At 42.6% G+C, this 16,513-nt stretch overlaps 1 protein-coding gene across 4 annotated transcripts in view; it reads left to right on the plus strand.

Annotated features, from left to right (window-relative positions):
- Positions 1-16,513, plus strand: part of ccdc88ab (coiled-coil domain containing 88Ab) — an 89,296-nt gene that overhangs the window by 10,764 nt on the left and 62,019 nt on the right. For all 4 annotated transcript variants that reach the window (XR_013800136.1, XM_079634246.1, XM_079634244.1 and 1 more), the window contains exons 4-10: positions 5,144-5,213; positions 6,043-6,101; positions 7,165-7,248; positions 7,321-7,461; positions 8,544-8,701; positions 15,375-15,456; positions 16,353-16,511. Coding sequence is in view for 3 of the 4 variants with exons in the window: in XM_079634246.1 (XP_079490372.1) it covers positions 5,144-5,213; positions 6,043-6,101; positions 7,165-7,248; positions 7,321-7,461; positions 8,544-8,701; positions 15,375-15,456; positions 16,353-16,511 (753 nt within the window). In the remaining variant the exon portion in view is untranslated. The remainder of the gene's footprint in view (positions 1-5,143; positions 5,214-6,042; positions 6,102-7,164; positions 7,249-7,320; positions 7,462-8,543; positions 8,702-15,374; positions 15,457-16,352; positions 16,512-16,513) is intronic.

The raw sequence follows: 16,513 nt of genomic DNA on the forward strand, positions 1-16,513 counted from the left end.
CGAAAGATTTTGAACGATGCCCAGCCCTACCTACCGTAATGGCCTACCGTAATGGCCTACCGTAATGACCTACCGTAATGGCCTACACGTAATGGCGTACCGTAATGACCTACCGTAATGACCTACCGTAATGGTCTACCGTAATGACCTACAGTAATGGCCTACCGTAATGGCGTACCGTAATGGCCTACCGTAATGGCCTACACGTAATGGCGTACCGTAATGGCCTACCGTAATGACCTACCGTAATGACCTACCGTAATGGCCTACACGTAATGGCGTACCGTAATGACCTACCGTAATGACCTACCGTAATGGCCTAACGTAATGGCCTACACTTAATGGCCTACAGTAATGGCCTTCAGTCTTGGCCCACAGTAATGGCGTACAGTAATGGCCTACCGTAATGGCCTAACGTAATGGCCTACACGTAATGGCCTACAGTAATGGCCTTCAGTCTTGGCCCACAGTAATGGCGTACAGTAATGGCGTACCGTAATGACCTACCGTAATGGCGTACCGTAATGGCGTACCGTAATGGCCTAACGTAATGGCCTACCGTAATGGCCTACACGTAATGGCGTACCGTAATGGCCTACAGTAATGGCCTTCAGTCTTGGCCTTCAGTAATGGCCTACCGTAATGGCCTACCGTAATGGCCTTCAGTAATGACCTACCGTAATGGCCTACCGTAATGGCCTACCGTAATGGCCTACACGTAATGGCCTACCGTAATGGCCTACCGTAATGACCTACCGTAATGGCCTACCGTAATGGCCTACCGTAATGGCCTACCGTAATGGCCTACCGTAATGACCTACCGTAATGACCTACCGTAATGGCCTACAGTAATGACCTACCGTAATGACCTACAGTAATGACCTACCGTAATGGCCTACCGTAATGGCCTACCGTAATGACCTACCGTAATGACCTACCGTAATGGCCTACAGTAATGGCCTACAGAAATGACCTACCGTAATGGCCTACCGTAATGGCCTACAGTAATGACCTACCGTAATGACCTACCGTAATGGCCTACAGAAATGACCTACCGTAATGACCTACCGTAATGGCCTACAGAAATGACCTACCGTAATGACCTACCATAATGGCCTACCGTAATGACCTACCGTAATGGCCTACAGTAATGGCCTACCGTAATGGCCTACCGTAATGACCTACCGTAATGGCCTACCGTAATGACCTACCTTAATGACCTACTGTAATGGCCTACTGTAATGGCCTACTGTAATGGCCTACCGTAATGACCTACCGTAATGGCCTACCGTAATGACCTACCGTAATGGCCTACCGTAATGGCCTACAGAAATGACCTACCGTAATGACCTACCGTAATGGCCTACCGTAATGACCTACCGTAATGGCCTACCGTAATGACCTACAGTAATGGCCTACCGTAATGGCCTACAGAAATGACCTACCGTAATGGCCTACAGAAATGACCTACCGTAATGGCCTACAGTAATGACCTACCGTAATGACCCACCGTAATGGCCTACCGTAATGGCCTACAGAAATGACCTACCGTAATGACCTACCGTAATGGCCTACCGTAATGACCTACCGTAATGACCTACTGTAATGGCCTACCGTAATGACCTACCGTAATGGCCTACCGTAATGACCTACCGTAATGACCTACAGAAATGGCCTACTGTAATGGCCTACCGTAATGACCTACCGTAATGGCCTACAGTAATGACCTACCGTAATGACCTACCGTAATGGCCTACCGTAATGGCCTACAGAAATGACCTACCGTAATGGCCTACCGTAATGACCTACAGTAATGACCTACCGTAATCGCCTACCGTAATGACCTACAGTAATGGCCTACCGTAATGGCCTACAGTAATGGCCTACCGTAATGACCTACCGTAATGACCTACCGTAATGGCCTACCGTAATGGCCTACCGTAATGGCCTACCGTAATGGCCTACAGTAATGGCCTACCGTAATGACCTACCGTAATGACCTACCGTAATGGCCTACCGTAATGACCTACCGTAATGGCCTACCGTAATGACCTACCGTAATGGCCTACCGTAATGGCCTACAGTAATGGCCTACCGTAATGACCTACCGTAATGACCTACCGTAATGGCCTACCGTAATGGCCTACCGTAATGGCCTACAGTAATGGCCTACCGTAATGACCTACCGTAATGGCCTACCGTAATGACCTACCGTAATGGCCTACAGTAATGACCTACCGTAATGGCCTACCGTAATGGCCTACCGTAATGGCCTACCGTAATGGCCTACCGTAATGACCTACCGTAATGGCCTACACGTAATGGCCTACAGTAATGACCTACAGTAATGACCTACCGTAATGACCTACCGTAATGGCCTACCGTAATGGCCTACCGTAATGGCCTACCGTAATGGCCTACCGTAATGGCCTACCGTAATGACCTACCGTAATGGCCTACAGTAATGACCTACAGTAATGACCTACCGTAATGGCCTACAGTAATGACCTACCGTAATGACATAATGTCATTACTCCTGATCAGTGTTGGGAACGTTACTTTAAAAAAGTAATTAGTTATAGTTACTCACTACTTGTTCCAAAAAGTAACTGAGTTAGTAACTGAATTACTCTATAATAAAAGTAACTCGTTACCAGGGAAAGTAACTATTTGCGTTACTGTTAAAAAAAAAAGTTGCTATAATCCAAAGAATTTGGATTTTTGTGAGCAGTTTTCACAAGTCGGTTGAAATGAGTAGAACAGACGGGTGTTTGTACATAACTTTCAATATTTATTGCACGTCGACAGACAGCAAGAGGTTTATCCTGCACTTCAAGAATTATCTTTGTAAGAAAAGTAAACCGTTACACCATATAAAGTGCATAACTCTAGCAAATTAAATCAAACTCTCTCAACCTGAGACAACTGGTCAAGAAAACAACCTGGCGAACTAGCATCTGTGGTGGAGGTATCTGTGTTTTTTGCCACTAGCTTTGAAGATGCGCGTGTCAATGTGAGATGCTTCACTAAATTAGAGTTGCTTACAACGGGTGTCGACGAAGTCTTCGCTCGTGGACATAATGTACACATTACACGTTCTTGCCTTTGACCACAATGAATTTGAAGTAGTGCTTATATCTCCACCAACTTTTCATCGGATTGCTCCTGACTCGCCATCTCTGCTGCTCCATCAAATCTGTTTAGCGGTTGTGTGATGTGTGTGTGTGTGGCGCCTGGCGCGTGTGCTGGCATGTGTGTAAAAACATTGGCTCTGATTGGCTACCATGAAACATGACTCTGCCTTAGCCAATCATAATCGCTCACATCGTTATTAACCCACCTCCTCACTAGCTGCGAGCCAGGGTTGCGTTCAGAATCGGATTACTCAGTTTATTCAATCAATGCATATAACGCACCGCATTTAACGTCCAGTAACGTTAACGGCGTTGTAACGACGGGAAAAATAATTAGTTAGATTACCCCGTTACTGAAAAAATAACGTCGTTACCTAACGCCGTTCTTTTAAACGGCGTTATTCCAAACACTGCTCCTGATGATGCGTGCGTTGTGACGAGCACTCCTTATGATGCGGAATGTGGTTTTAAACGCATTTCTTTGAGGAGTCCTCATATGCACGTGTCGGGATGTCGTTATGAATTTAGACAAGGCAAATTAATTGTAGGTCCTAATACTAATTTAATAAAAATATACTAGCCTTAGGCCGTGTGTCCACCAAAGCGGTTTTAGCCAGCTAACGGCGAGCTGTGAGCGCTTGAGCGTTTTGGCAGTTGAGACGCTTTGCTTGTTATGATACGGAATATCTGCGAAAATGCTACTAGTATCTCATTTCACACATACTTTGTTTCTGTGTTGATTCTATATTAAAATATCGATACAATGTAACGTATTTTTTCTGGCTCTTGTTTTAAATAATTGTTTTCGGTTATTGTGCTGGCTGGTGTCATCTGTTGACGTTGTACAAGCAGAATGTGCCGGTTGGTCAGTGTGGTATTAGCCCCGCCCCTCCTCCACTGTGATTGGACGGCTGGGTAAAAAGTGACAGTGATGAGAGCTGCGTTTTACACAAAGTTGAACATTCTTCAACTCTCGGCGACCGGTAAAAAACACTGAGCGCTCATCGCTTTTTATTTAATTATTATTTATTTAATAATAATTAATGGGAAATCGAGCCAATTATCGTATTGATATCGTCAAAGGCATCAGCCATCAGCAATAACTCTGACTATCGTCTTATCGACACAACCCTAGTGTGTGTGTGTGTGTGTGTGTGTGTGTTTATCTGCTGCTTGTGTACCAAGATGACATTGATGTCATTCATTCGTTTTACGGTTGAATTATTTAGCTTTTATCAACGACTCTTGCATTACAGTGAAGGTTTAGATGTGTGTGTTCAGTGTTTGACCTGCAGGAGCGGGTGAATGAGGCGGCGTTGCCATGGAAACACACACACACACACACTCTCCAGCAGAGAGCGGGTGAATGAGCTGCGCACACACACAGCTGCAGCAGCACGCGAGCGGCTCCCGTCACACACACACACACACTCTTAAGCACTGATGAGAGTATTATCAGTTAATCTAGTAGTGGGTCAGTCTCGTGTTCCTTCACTCACACTCATTCACACACACACACACACACACACACACACACACACACACACACACACACACACTCATTCACACACACACACACACACACACACACACACACACACACTCATTCACACACACACACACACACACACACACACACACACACACACACACACACATTCACACACACACACACACACACACACACACACACACACACACACACACACACACACACACTCATTCACACACACACACACACACACACACACACACACACACACACACACACACACACACACACATTCACACACACACACACACACACACACACACACATTCACACACACACACACACACACACACACACACACACACAGACTGAATTTACTGATGAAACTGACAGGATTTGAGAGCTGAGACTTTGATTCATATCAACAGTATCAAAGATTACTGAGATTATGGGATGGCAGGAGCTACAGATGATGTGTAGTGAAGTGTTGTTGATGACGTGTGTGTGTGTGTTCCAGGAGGCGCTGCAGCAGCTGGTGGTGATGTCACTTCCTGATGTGCTAGTGTTGGGCAGGACTCCTCTCAGTGGTACGCTCGTCTCAGTCTCCGTTCACATCCATGCAAAATAACCCATGACAATTCTCACATTTGACCATTGACCCGGGAGTCACACACACTGTCAGGAACACACACACACACACACACTATACACACACTGACCATGCCTGAGCTTCCTGTCAGGAACACACACACACACACACACTATACACACACTGACCATGCCTGAGCTTCCTGTCAGGAACACACACACACACACACACTATACACACACTGACCATGCCTGAGCTTCCTGTCAGGAACACACTCTACACACACACACACACACACACACATACACACACACACTATACACACACTGACCATGCCTGAGCTTCCTGTCAGGAACACACACACACACACACACTATACACACACTGACCATGCCTGAGCTTCCTGTCAGGAACACACTCTACACACACACACATACACACACACACTATACAGGAACACACTATATACACACATACACACACACACTATACAGGAACACACTATATACACACACACACACTATACAGGAACACACTATACACACACACACACACACTATACAGGAACACACTATATACACACACACACACTATACAGGAACACACTATACACACACACACACACACTATACAGGAACACACTATACACACACATGCACGCAAACTTTTTTTCTTAGATTTTCTTGTATATAATGTCAAAATATTTAATAAACGGTTTCATTTCAAAACATTATATTTTTATTTATTTGATATCTTTATTTAAAGTCTGTGTTGAAGTCAGAGTTTAGTGAGTGTGTGTGTTTCCTCTGATGATGTGTGTGTTTCAGAGCAAGGACTGGAGGAGATGAGGAAGCTACTGTTGCTGCTGCTGGGCTGTGCTGTACAGGTGACACACTCACACACTTCCTCACACACACACTCACACACTCACTCACACACACACTCACTCACACACACACTCACACACTCACTCACTCACTCTCACACACACACACTCACTCACTCTCACACACACACACACACTCACTCACACACAACAATTGATTTTAACGGCTTTCAGGACGCAGAATGCGCGGCGCTGGCCGCTGGGTTCCACGTTGCGCTTGAGATACAACGCGATTTGCGCGATTGAACTTTGACCGCTTGGTCGACCCAGCAACAAAACGTCTCGCGCTATCTGTAGCCTATTGAAATTGAATGGCTCAGCCATCGAACCGCACAGTCCAATGGCATAGATCTGACCAATTGTTGGTGTGTTTTGGAGGTAAAAACAAAAGAGCTGCTTTCACAAAACAGAATGTCTCGCAAGCCATTGAAACGAATGGGTCTCATAGCGCCGCGAATGCCGTGCCCTGTCTGACAGGCGCTTTCTCTCAGAGCGCGTCCAGCTCGTCACGATACGCCCGCAGCGGACGCGCATCACACAGCAACTGCAGGTTCTGATAAACACACATAACAGCACATTATAGCCTACTTCTGCATAAGGTGTCGCCAGTATTTAGAAAATGTCGAGCATAGGCTACAGATAGCGTACAGACTCGGGCTACAGGCTACGCAGGTGAAATTTGTTTAATAATGTTTTTCACTGATGTTATGGCAGTCCACTCTGCTTTTTGAGAATGTTACACTCCTGTTTGTAATTGTACACGAAATTTCATGCCAATAAATCATCAGAAATATTGTGCGTCTCAAGCGCCCTCGTTACGTTCGTCCTAATGCCTGTTAGTCGTCCGTGGATTGGCCTATATTTGGCGTTGAAAATGGAAACGTCTTTAGACATGGAAAATCGATTTTACAATCGATTCAATGAACACTTATGTCTCGAAAATCGAAAAGGATTTTTTCGCAAAAGTGACAGCCCTAACACACACTCATACAAACACAATCTCACTCACTCACACACACACACACACACACTCACTCTCACACACACTCACTCTGTGTTGCAGTGTAACAGGAAGGAGGAATACATCGACAGGATCCAGACGCTGGACTTCGACACACAGGCCGCCATCGCCGCTCACATTCAAGAGGTGTGTCACATGACCACACGAGTGAAGCTGACCTCTGACCTCTGACCCTCTGTTATCTGTGTGTGTGTTAAGGTGACCCATAACCAGGAGAACGTGTTTGACCTTCAGTGTGTGGAGGAGAGCGAGTCTGTCCCGCACGATAAAGACGACCTCGTCAGACACCTGACCTTTAACCTCAAGCGCCTCGTCGACGAGAGAGACCAGCACGCCGAGGTAACCAATGAGAACACTCGCTGAATGACCATGTCACTCGCTCAGGTTTATATTCAGGAAACACTTTCATCATTTAAATAAATGGCCTTACAATACGATACACTCTCACAAATAAAGCTTCAGGCGATTCCCAACGAACCTTCCAGTGATCCGTTCTCTAAACAGCCTGTTTTATTTCATAGTGTGAAAAATATTTAAATAATCTAAAGACACGTTTCCCCTTTTAAAGGTTCAATGGAACCATCAATTTCAATAAAGAACATTTTATTTAGAGTGTAATGGGTTGATTGCGCTGGGCATTAACTCCTCCATTAGCCTGAAAGAAATAAGCGCAACAGACGGAGAAACTCAGTTAGAAATGTGTTTTTATTTTATCATATGATATAGTTAAGCAACTTCACACGACGAGTGCGGTTTTCCTGAATACCATCACGATTGACTGTGTGACATTGATTTCATACAGCAGTTCAATAAACCGTTGAAATTAAGTCACTTACATTTTAGACGCAATATTGACTGTTTTTGTTTGGTTTCAGCAGCGAAAGTAGTTCCAAACAAAGATCTCAGCAGAACTATAACGCATCTCTCAAACGTGCTTTCATAACGGATTCATTCAAACGCTTAATCATTCAGTTGAGTCGATGATTCAATGACTCGTTCATAAACAACTACCTCATTCTTGAATGATTCAGCCGTTTGAACGAATCGTTTGAATGAATGACTCAATGGCTCGCTCATTAAAATGGTGAATCATACAAACAACCTTTAAAGGTGCAGATATAACAATATGCAGATTTAAATATATCAAACCTGATTGAACACTGATGAGAATATTGCTTCACACAATTAAAAATAATTTTTTACTCTGTCAATGACAAATTTACTTGTCCGAAGCACGAACAAGTACATGAAAAGGCTTAATGTCCAGCCCTGTATAAACACATTAATCAATATTGACTGCTGCATTGATTAGTACCCATGATGCTCAGCGTAATGTGTGTGTGCTCCTGATATATAAACACATTGATGAAAGCGCTAGTACCCATGATGCTCAGCGTAATGTGTGTGTGTTCTGCTGTCAGATGATCGTGTCTCTGACTGTGGAGCGGGACTGTGGTCACATGACTCTCGCCCCGTCGCCCGGCGAGTCTCCTAGCATGAGCCGCACAGAGAGCGTTCAGCATCTGTCCGTGGAGCTAGCCGACGCTAAAGCTAAGATCAGACGCCTGCGCCAGGAGCTGTGAGTATCTGACATCACTTCCTCATACATTACTCAGCTTCCCCTACACGAGGAAGTGTCTCTGTTTACTGGATCCATTAGAGGAGCTCGTCAGGTGTTCAGCTCAGGGTGTGTGTTTACTGGATCCATTAGAGGAGCTCGTCAGGTGTTCAGCTCAGGGTGTGTGTTTACCGGATCCATTAGAGAAGCTCGTCAGGTGTTCAGCTCAGGGTGTGTGTTTACTGGATCCATTAGAGGAGCTCGTCAGGTGTTCAGCTCAGGGTGTGTGTTTACTGGATCCATTAGAGAAGCTCGTCAGGTGTTCAGCTCAGGGTGTGTGTTTACTGGATCCATTAGAGGAGCTCGTCAGGTGTTCAGCTCAGGGTGTGTGTTTACTGGATCCATTAGAGGAGCTCTTAAAGTCCTTCTGCTTCTGGTGCACTTGCTCAGGAACAGGAACCGTAGAATAACTGCAGTACAGTACAAATGCTGACATGAGAGTTTGCATGGGAATTGCAGTTATCTAATCTGCTTCTGTGACTTCCTGGCGACTCTTTAACAAAAACCCTGATCAATCATTTACATTAAGTTACTGTACTAATAAAAAGTTAAAGGTCAATTAAGTTCAACTTTAATTTATATTGCACATTTACAGCAGCCACTAGGCTGACCAAAGTGCTTTACAGAAGAACAAGATTAAAAGAAAGAAGATTAACATAACATGCATAACAACAAATAAAACCGATAAGAGCAACATTAAAACAGCAGTAGCCAAACAGAAATCAGAACTCGGATGAAAGCGTGTCTATCTAACGCAGCATAATTACATCACCTCAGACAATAACTGTACAGGCTGAACTCAGTTGAAACTGAAACTTTTTTTTTCAGTGTATTTTATATATACACTGCCCTCCAAACGTTTGATGTCAGTCATTTTCCTTCTTCTTTTTACTTGCATTTACTCAATTCATACAGTATATTTAATTGATTTAACAGCTTTAAAATTTACTAAATATTTTTTGAGTGTAAAAATGTTTGCTGATTTGGTGCTCAAGAGACATTATTACTATTACAGGGTTCGTACAAGTTGCTTAAAGTGATTGAATTTGACATTTGAAATGTAAGTCCTGGAAAACAGCCATATTTATAAAAAAGGTACTTAAAAAGTGCTTGAACTATTGAAAGACAATATATTCAATTCAATTCAAGTTTATTTGTATAGCGCTTTTCACAATACACATTGTTTCAAAGCAGCTTTACAGAAAATGCATTTCAGAAATATACATACAAAAATACAGTTAGTTAATCATGAAATTTAGGGCATAACATATCGCCGGCGTTGGGTCGTCTCTTCACAGGCGTCGAGTCGTCTCATCACAGGCGTTGGGGCATCTGAAGTCTCCATGAGAGGCTGGATACATAACTGGAGCTGACGAACTCTATTTGAGTTATAGGGACAGGCGTCCCGAGATAACAACAAAAAAGCCAGATGGGAAATAATTAGCGTAGCTGCTGTTCATAATATGAATGCATTTGATCTGATTTAACTGTAGTATAAAAGGTATGAGATGCATCATGTGAATGCTTGGCTAAAGAGATGCGTCTTTAATCTAGTTTTAAACTGGGAGAGCGAGTCTGAGCCTCGGACAGTATCAGGAAGGCTATTCCAGAGTTTAGGAGCTAGATGTGAAAACGCCCTCCCTCCTTTAGTGGACTTAGTTATCCTCGGTACGACCAGAAGCCTCGAATTTAGCGATCTTAAAGAGCGCGATGGATTATATGGCGATAGAAGATCTCTTAAATACACAGGAGCTAAACCATTTAGGGCTTTATAGGTCAGTAACAATACTTTGTAATTGATACGGAACTTAATAGGTAACCAGTGTAGAGATGATAAAATTGGTGTTATATGATCATATTTTCTTGACCTAGTAAGAACTCTAGCGGCTGCATTTTGGACTAACTGTAGCTTGTTTACGGAGGATGCAGGACAACCAGCTAATAAAGCATCACAGTAATCTAGTCTCGAGGTCATGAATGCATGAACTAACTTTTCTGCATCAGAAACTGATAGCATGTTACGTAGCTTAGCAATGTTTCTAAGGTGGAAAAAGGCTGTTCTTGTGACATTTGAAATATGATTTTCAAAAGACAAGTTGCGGTCTAGTATAACACCCAGGTCTTTTACTGTAGAGGATAAAGTAACAGGACGTCCATCTAGATTAAGGTTGTATTGTAAGAGGTTTTGTGGGCAGTTTTTTGGACCAATCAGTAATACCTCCGTTTTATCTGAATTTAATAGAAGAAAATTACGCGTCATCCAATATTTTATATCTTTAACACACTCTGTCATTTTAGATAATTTAGTGTTATCATCTGGTCGTGATGAAATATATAATTGAGTGTCATCAGCATAACAGTGGAAACTTATTCCATGTTTTCTTATAATATTACCAAGTGGCAGCATATATATTGAGAATAGCAGGGGGCCTAATACAGATCCCTGCGGCACTCCATAATTTACTGACGTTATCTTTGATTTTTCCCCATTTAAATGGACAAAATGGTAACGGTCTGATAGGTACGATCTAAACCAGCTTAATGCCTGTCCCTGTACACCAGTGTAATTTTGAAGTCGATCTAAGAGTATTTTATGATCTATAGTGTCAAACGCAGCACTAAGATCGAGTAAAACTAGTATTGAGATACAGCCTTGGTCAGAAGCTAAAAGTAAATCATTTGTAATTTTAACCAGCGCAGTTTCTGTGCTATGATGTGGCCTGAATCCTGACTGAAACTTTTCATAGATATCGTTTTCTTGCAAGAAAGAGCACAATTGAGCGGACACAACTTTTTCTAGAATTTTAGACATAAATGGAAGATTTGAGATGGGTCTGTAGTTTGCTAGGTTATTTGGATCTAATTGTGGTTTCTTAATAAGAGGTTTTATAACTGCCAGCTTGAATGTTTTTGGAACATGTCCTAAAGATAGAGACGAGTTAATAATATTGAGAAGAGGCTCTTCCACTACAGGTAACACTTCTTTCAGTAGTTTAGTGGGTATTGGATCTAATAAACATGTTGTTGGTTTAGATGCAGTGATAAGTTTATTTAGCTCTTCCTGTCCTATAGTTGTAAAGCGCTGTAGTTGTTCTTGAGGGGCGATAATTGAGGCTGAATCATAAGACGCTGTCAAAGATTGTACATTTACAATTGTGTTTCTGATGCTTTCTATTTTCTCAGTGAAGAAATTCATGAAATCATTACTATTAAAATGTAACGGAATATTTTGTTCAGGTGATGTCTGTTTATTTGTTAATCTAGCCACGGTGTTAAATAAAAACCTTGGATTATTTTGGTTATTTTCTATTAGTTTGCGTAGATGCTCAGCCCTGGCTGCTTTTAGAGCCTTTTTATAACGGGACATACTGTCTTTCCACGCGATTCTAAAGACCTCTAAATTAGTTTGTTTCCATTTGCGCTCTAAGTTACGAGTTTCTCTCTTGATAACATGCGTAGCACTGTTGTACCATGGTGCTTTAGTTTTCTCTCTAACCTTTTTTAATCTAATTGGTGCAACAATTTCTAATGTACTAGAGAAAATGGTGCTCATACTGCTAGTCATTTCCTCTAGCTCATCTGTTAGTTTGGGTTCACTGAGAAGCTGAGATAGATCAGGTAAGCTATTCAAGAATCTATCTATAGTAGTTGGAAGGATTGTTCTGCCTGGTCGATAACGCGGCGCAACATGACACATTTCAGCCGTACGTAGTATGCAAGTTACCATGTAATGATCAGTGACATCATCACTTTGCGGTATAATATCTATATCGGTTGGATCGGTTCCATATGATATAATTAAATCTAGAGTATGATTAAGACGATGAGTGGGACCACTAACGTTTTGCTTGACCCCAAAAGAGTTTAATAAATCTGTAAACGCAGCTCCTAACGCATCATTTGTGTTATCAACGTGTATGTTGAAGTCTCCAACAATTATTGCCTTATCGGCATTGACCAATAGATCTGAGAGAAAATCTGCAAACTCTTTTAGGAAATCAGCGTAAGGCCCTGGTGGTCTATATACAGTAGCCAAGGCTAGAGATAATAGGGATTTCTTTCTTACATCTAGGAGCGTAACATTTAGCACAAGTACTTCAAACGAATTAAACCTGTGGCCTGTTTTCTGAGTAACATTAAGAATATCTCTATTGATTGTTGCAACACCGCCGCCACGACCAATCAGACGGGGCTCATGCTTATAACCGTATCCTGGTGGAGTGGACTCATTAAGACCAAAATAATCATTTGGTTTAAGCCAGGTTTCAGTAAGGCAGAGTACATCAAAGCTATTATCAGTGACCATTTCATTTACAATAACCGCCTTAGGTGTAAGCGATCTAATGTTTAGAAGACCTAGCTTTAGAAATTATTTTTGTTCACTAATATTGAGATTTTCTGGTTTAATCACAATTAGATTTTTCTTAGATCCTGCAGTAGATTTATTGTTTGGCCTCACTAAACGAGGAATAGACACAGTTTCTATATAGTGTTCTACACTGGTACTTATATCACTTAATTTGGGACAGCAAAGAATGTGATTTGGACTTTGACTTACTAGTCATATGGTGTGTAACGTCTTGGAGATGTTGTCCGACAGAACAGCCGCTCCGATTCTGCTGGGGTGCTATATGTGAAATTAATGTTTAATTTGATTGATTAAACAATCTTTTCACACAAAATTAAAGCTGAAGTCTGTCTGATAACGATATAGAGGCATTTCGCACGGCTATGAGTGTGATATTGCTCATATAAATATCCAAGTATATATTACAGCTTTTATTCTTCAGGTCCATCATATATTCATGGAAAAAATCAGCTTGAAAGGGGAAAGCGATATCTTTGTCATAATATCCTGTCAATAGTTAAAGTTTCCACAGTCATTGCTTGTGCTGCACTTTATTTGAACCTTTATTTTATTAGTATATTTTTGTTTATCTTTTTACCGTTTTTAGAATTTGAAAGATAACTAGAATGTACATTTCCAGAAGAAAATGTGAATGGTGCTTGCAGTCGGTTTCTAGAGTGTGGTACATGATTGCATACGAGCCAAAAACCATGTCTGTACGATGGGTGGTGCGATATGGCTTATTCATGTTGTTCAGGTGGTTGCTAGGGTATCCTGGGTGGTTTCTAGGCAGTTGCTAAGGTATTCTGGGTATATTCTGATATGGTTTGATAAGTGAGATATCTGATTAAGTCCTTGAAAACCGAAAAGTAGTGCTTGAAAAGTCCTGTAATTTGACTGTCCAGCATGTGTGCGGAGCCGGTGTCAGACTGCAGGTGTAAACCCTGGAGGAGCTCAACCCCTGCTCTCCTGTTAACAGTGTTGAGCAAAGCGTGAGCATGAAGCTGATCTTCAGATGCAGTCGTCACTCTTGTTGGAAACCAGTCAGATGTTCCTGGAAGCATTACAACACATTAATGTACAACTAACAGCAACAGTGAGAGGAGCGCTAGCACATTAGCGCACACACACAGTGTCCCGCTACACTGGGAACGGGGCCGTGGCTCTGCTCTTCACTGCAGGGAAAGAGGACACGCTATTTTAATCTGTGTGTGCTATAGAACTATCACACGTTCCTCCTCCCGTTCCCCACACTCATGACGAGGATGCGCTTGTTGCTGTGTGTTATCAGTCGTAGTCACGGCTCTCATCAGGGCCCGTCCAGCTTCTCAAAGGGCCATGATATTTACTCCTGCTGTCAAACTGAAGTATAAAAGCGAGTTAGCAGACGTGTTAAAGCTGAGATCAGCCCTCACTCCCGCAGTTATAGGACCGCTCGAGGTCTCCAGTGGTGAGGAGCTCCAGGAGAGAATGACGTCGAGCTGTTCATCAAACCGTATCGTGTGGACAGAGCATCATCTTTCTCTGCTGGCTAATGTTGGGCTGAACCTTGAACATGTTTCCTCAGTTCCAGTAGTTCAGCATCAGTAGCGCTTCTTCCTCACGCCGGCGCCGGCTCTGGTGCTGTTATATCAGAATATCTATATATGGTCCGTCGACAGCACAGCGGTTTAAAATCTGCAATTAATGCTGGAAAATGTGTTTATCTTTCATTTCATTGTGTATATATTCTCTTGAAAATTATTTATTGTCAAATGTGTATGGAATGGAATATAAACTCTTATGAATTACACCATTCAATGTGAATTTATCTGAGAATATTCTTAAATAAGGGAATCTGTGCAGTGATTGAGTCCTACACTCCTCACATTACGCCGGAGATGCTCGACCACTAACTCTAGAGCTGTGTCTCTTAGTCTCATCTTAGCGGTGTTCTTGAGGCGTGATGAAGACCGGTCCTGGGCTCTAGCGAAGTTACTTTACTGTCCTTCTTCAGGAAATCTGTCTTGGACTCACAGCTGCATTAGTACATCACACACACACACACACATACACACACACAAACCAAAAAGAAAGGAGTAAAAAAAAAAAAAAAAAAAAAAGACGACTACATCTTGCTATTGAACATATTAATACAGGAATAAATGTAAAAGTTAATTAGCAGATGTTTTCTCATCTTACAGTGGATTATCACAGGTTCCCTGGAGTGACATCAGAGTCATGTGACTGAGGCCTGACGAGTTAACCTTTGACCTGTGGCTGAGGGTGTGTTGATGTGTGTTTCAGAGAGGAGAAGACCGAACAGCTGCTGGACTGCAGACAGGAAGTGGACCACATGGAGCAGGAAGTGAAGAGACTGCAGCAGGAAGTGAGGCGTCACCACACCTGTCTGTGTTCCTGTGTGACTCTGAGCTACACTTAATCTCTGTCGTCGCAATAGCCAGTCCTAATGTGTCATGATTACTGTAATTCCTTTAACTACTTACAGCTTTACACATCCAGTTACAGCTCAGCCAATCCTCACGTGTGTATTTATAGATGCTGTGCCACTGTCTGCCTGACCGAGTGATGATCAACACACACTGGCTCTTAAAGGGACACTTCACACAGAAATTAACATTTTGCATTTTGCATTTACAACGTGCGTCAGAATATTGTGTTGTATGAGTATCTAAACATATCAGAAGAAAGAACAGACCTGCTTAAAAAAAAGCTGAGAAAATAGCAAGACTACAGCGTGCGTCAGCAATGCTTCTACCGCTGGTTTCTGCTTCTCCTGTGTCTTGATCAGCAGATTCTGCTCTCTTTCAGGAGATGTGTAACAGCGCCCTCTACTGTATAACTGAAAACACGGAAAGCTGGATAATTCCGTCAGTGGGGGGAAAGGGTTAATGTTAGATAATTCTGCATATGGTAAATAGAGAATATTATTGGTTAAAACCACTCTGATAAATAAGATTGATCATCAGAGACCCTGCCATATATCTCTGGCTCTTACAACCATACGAACAATGTTGTGGCATTTTTAATGAAAGTTCATTGGTATAATTACTGTGACTGAGCAACATCTGTAATGTAGTGTGTCTGGAGCAGTCGGACGTGGTAAATATAGATCTATGCATGAGACTGTCTGAATAATAGCAGTTTTCATTTTTATCTATTCCAAAAATAGTTTTGTGTTCACAAAGACTGAACTTTGTTGTAAAAAGAGACGCATTTGAAGAAGTACAGAAGTGTAATTGTGTGTGTGTGTGTGTGTGTCAGAACGTGCAGCTGGTGTGTGACGCGCGCTCGCTGCGGGCGTATCGGGACGAGCTCGACGCGCTCCGAGAGAAGGCCGTCAGAGTCGACAAGCTGGAGAGTGAAGTGATGCGCTACAAGGAGAAGCTCCACGACATCGAGTTCTACAGGACCAGAGTGGAGGT

This window comes from Phoxinus phoxinus (genome assembly GCF_949152265.1).
Source record: "Phoxinus phoxinus genome assembly, chromosome: 14".
NCBI classification, from domain to species: domain Eukaryota; kingdom Metazoa; phylum Chordata; class Actinopteri; order Cypriniformes; family Leuciscidae; genus Phoxinus; species Phoxinus phoxinus.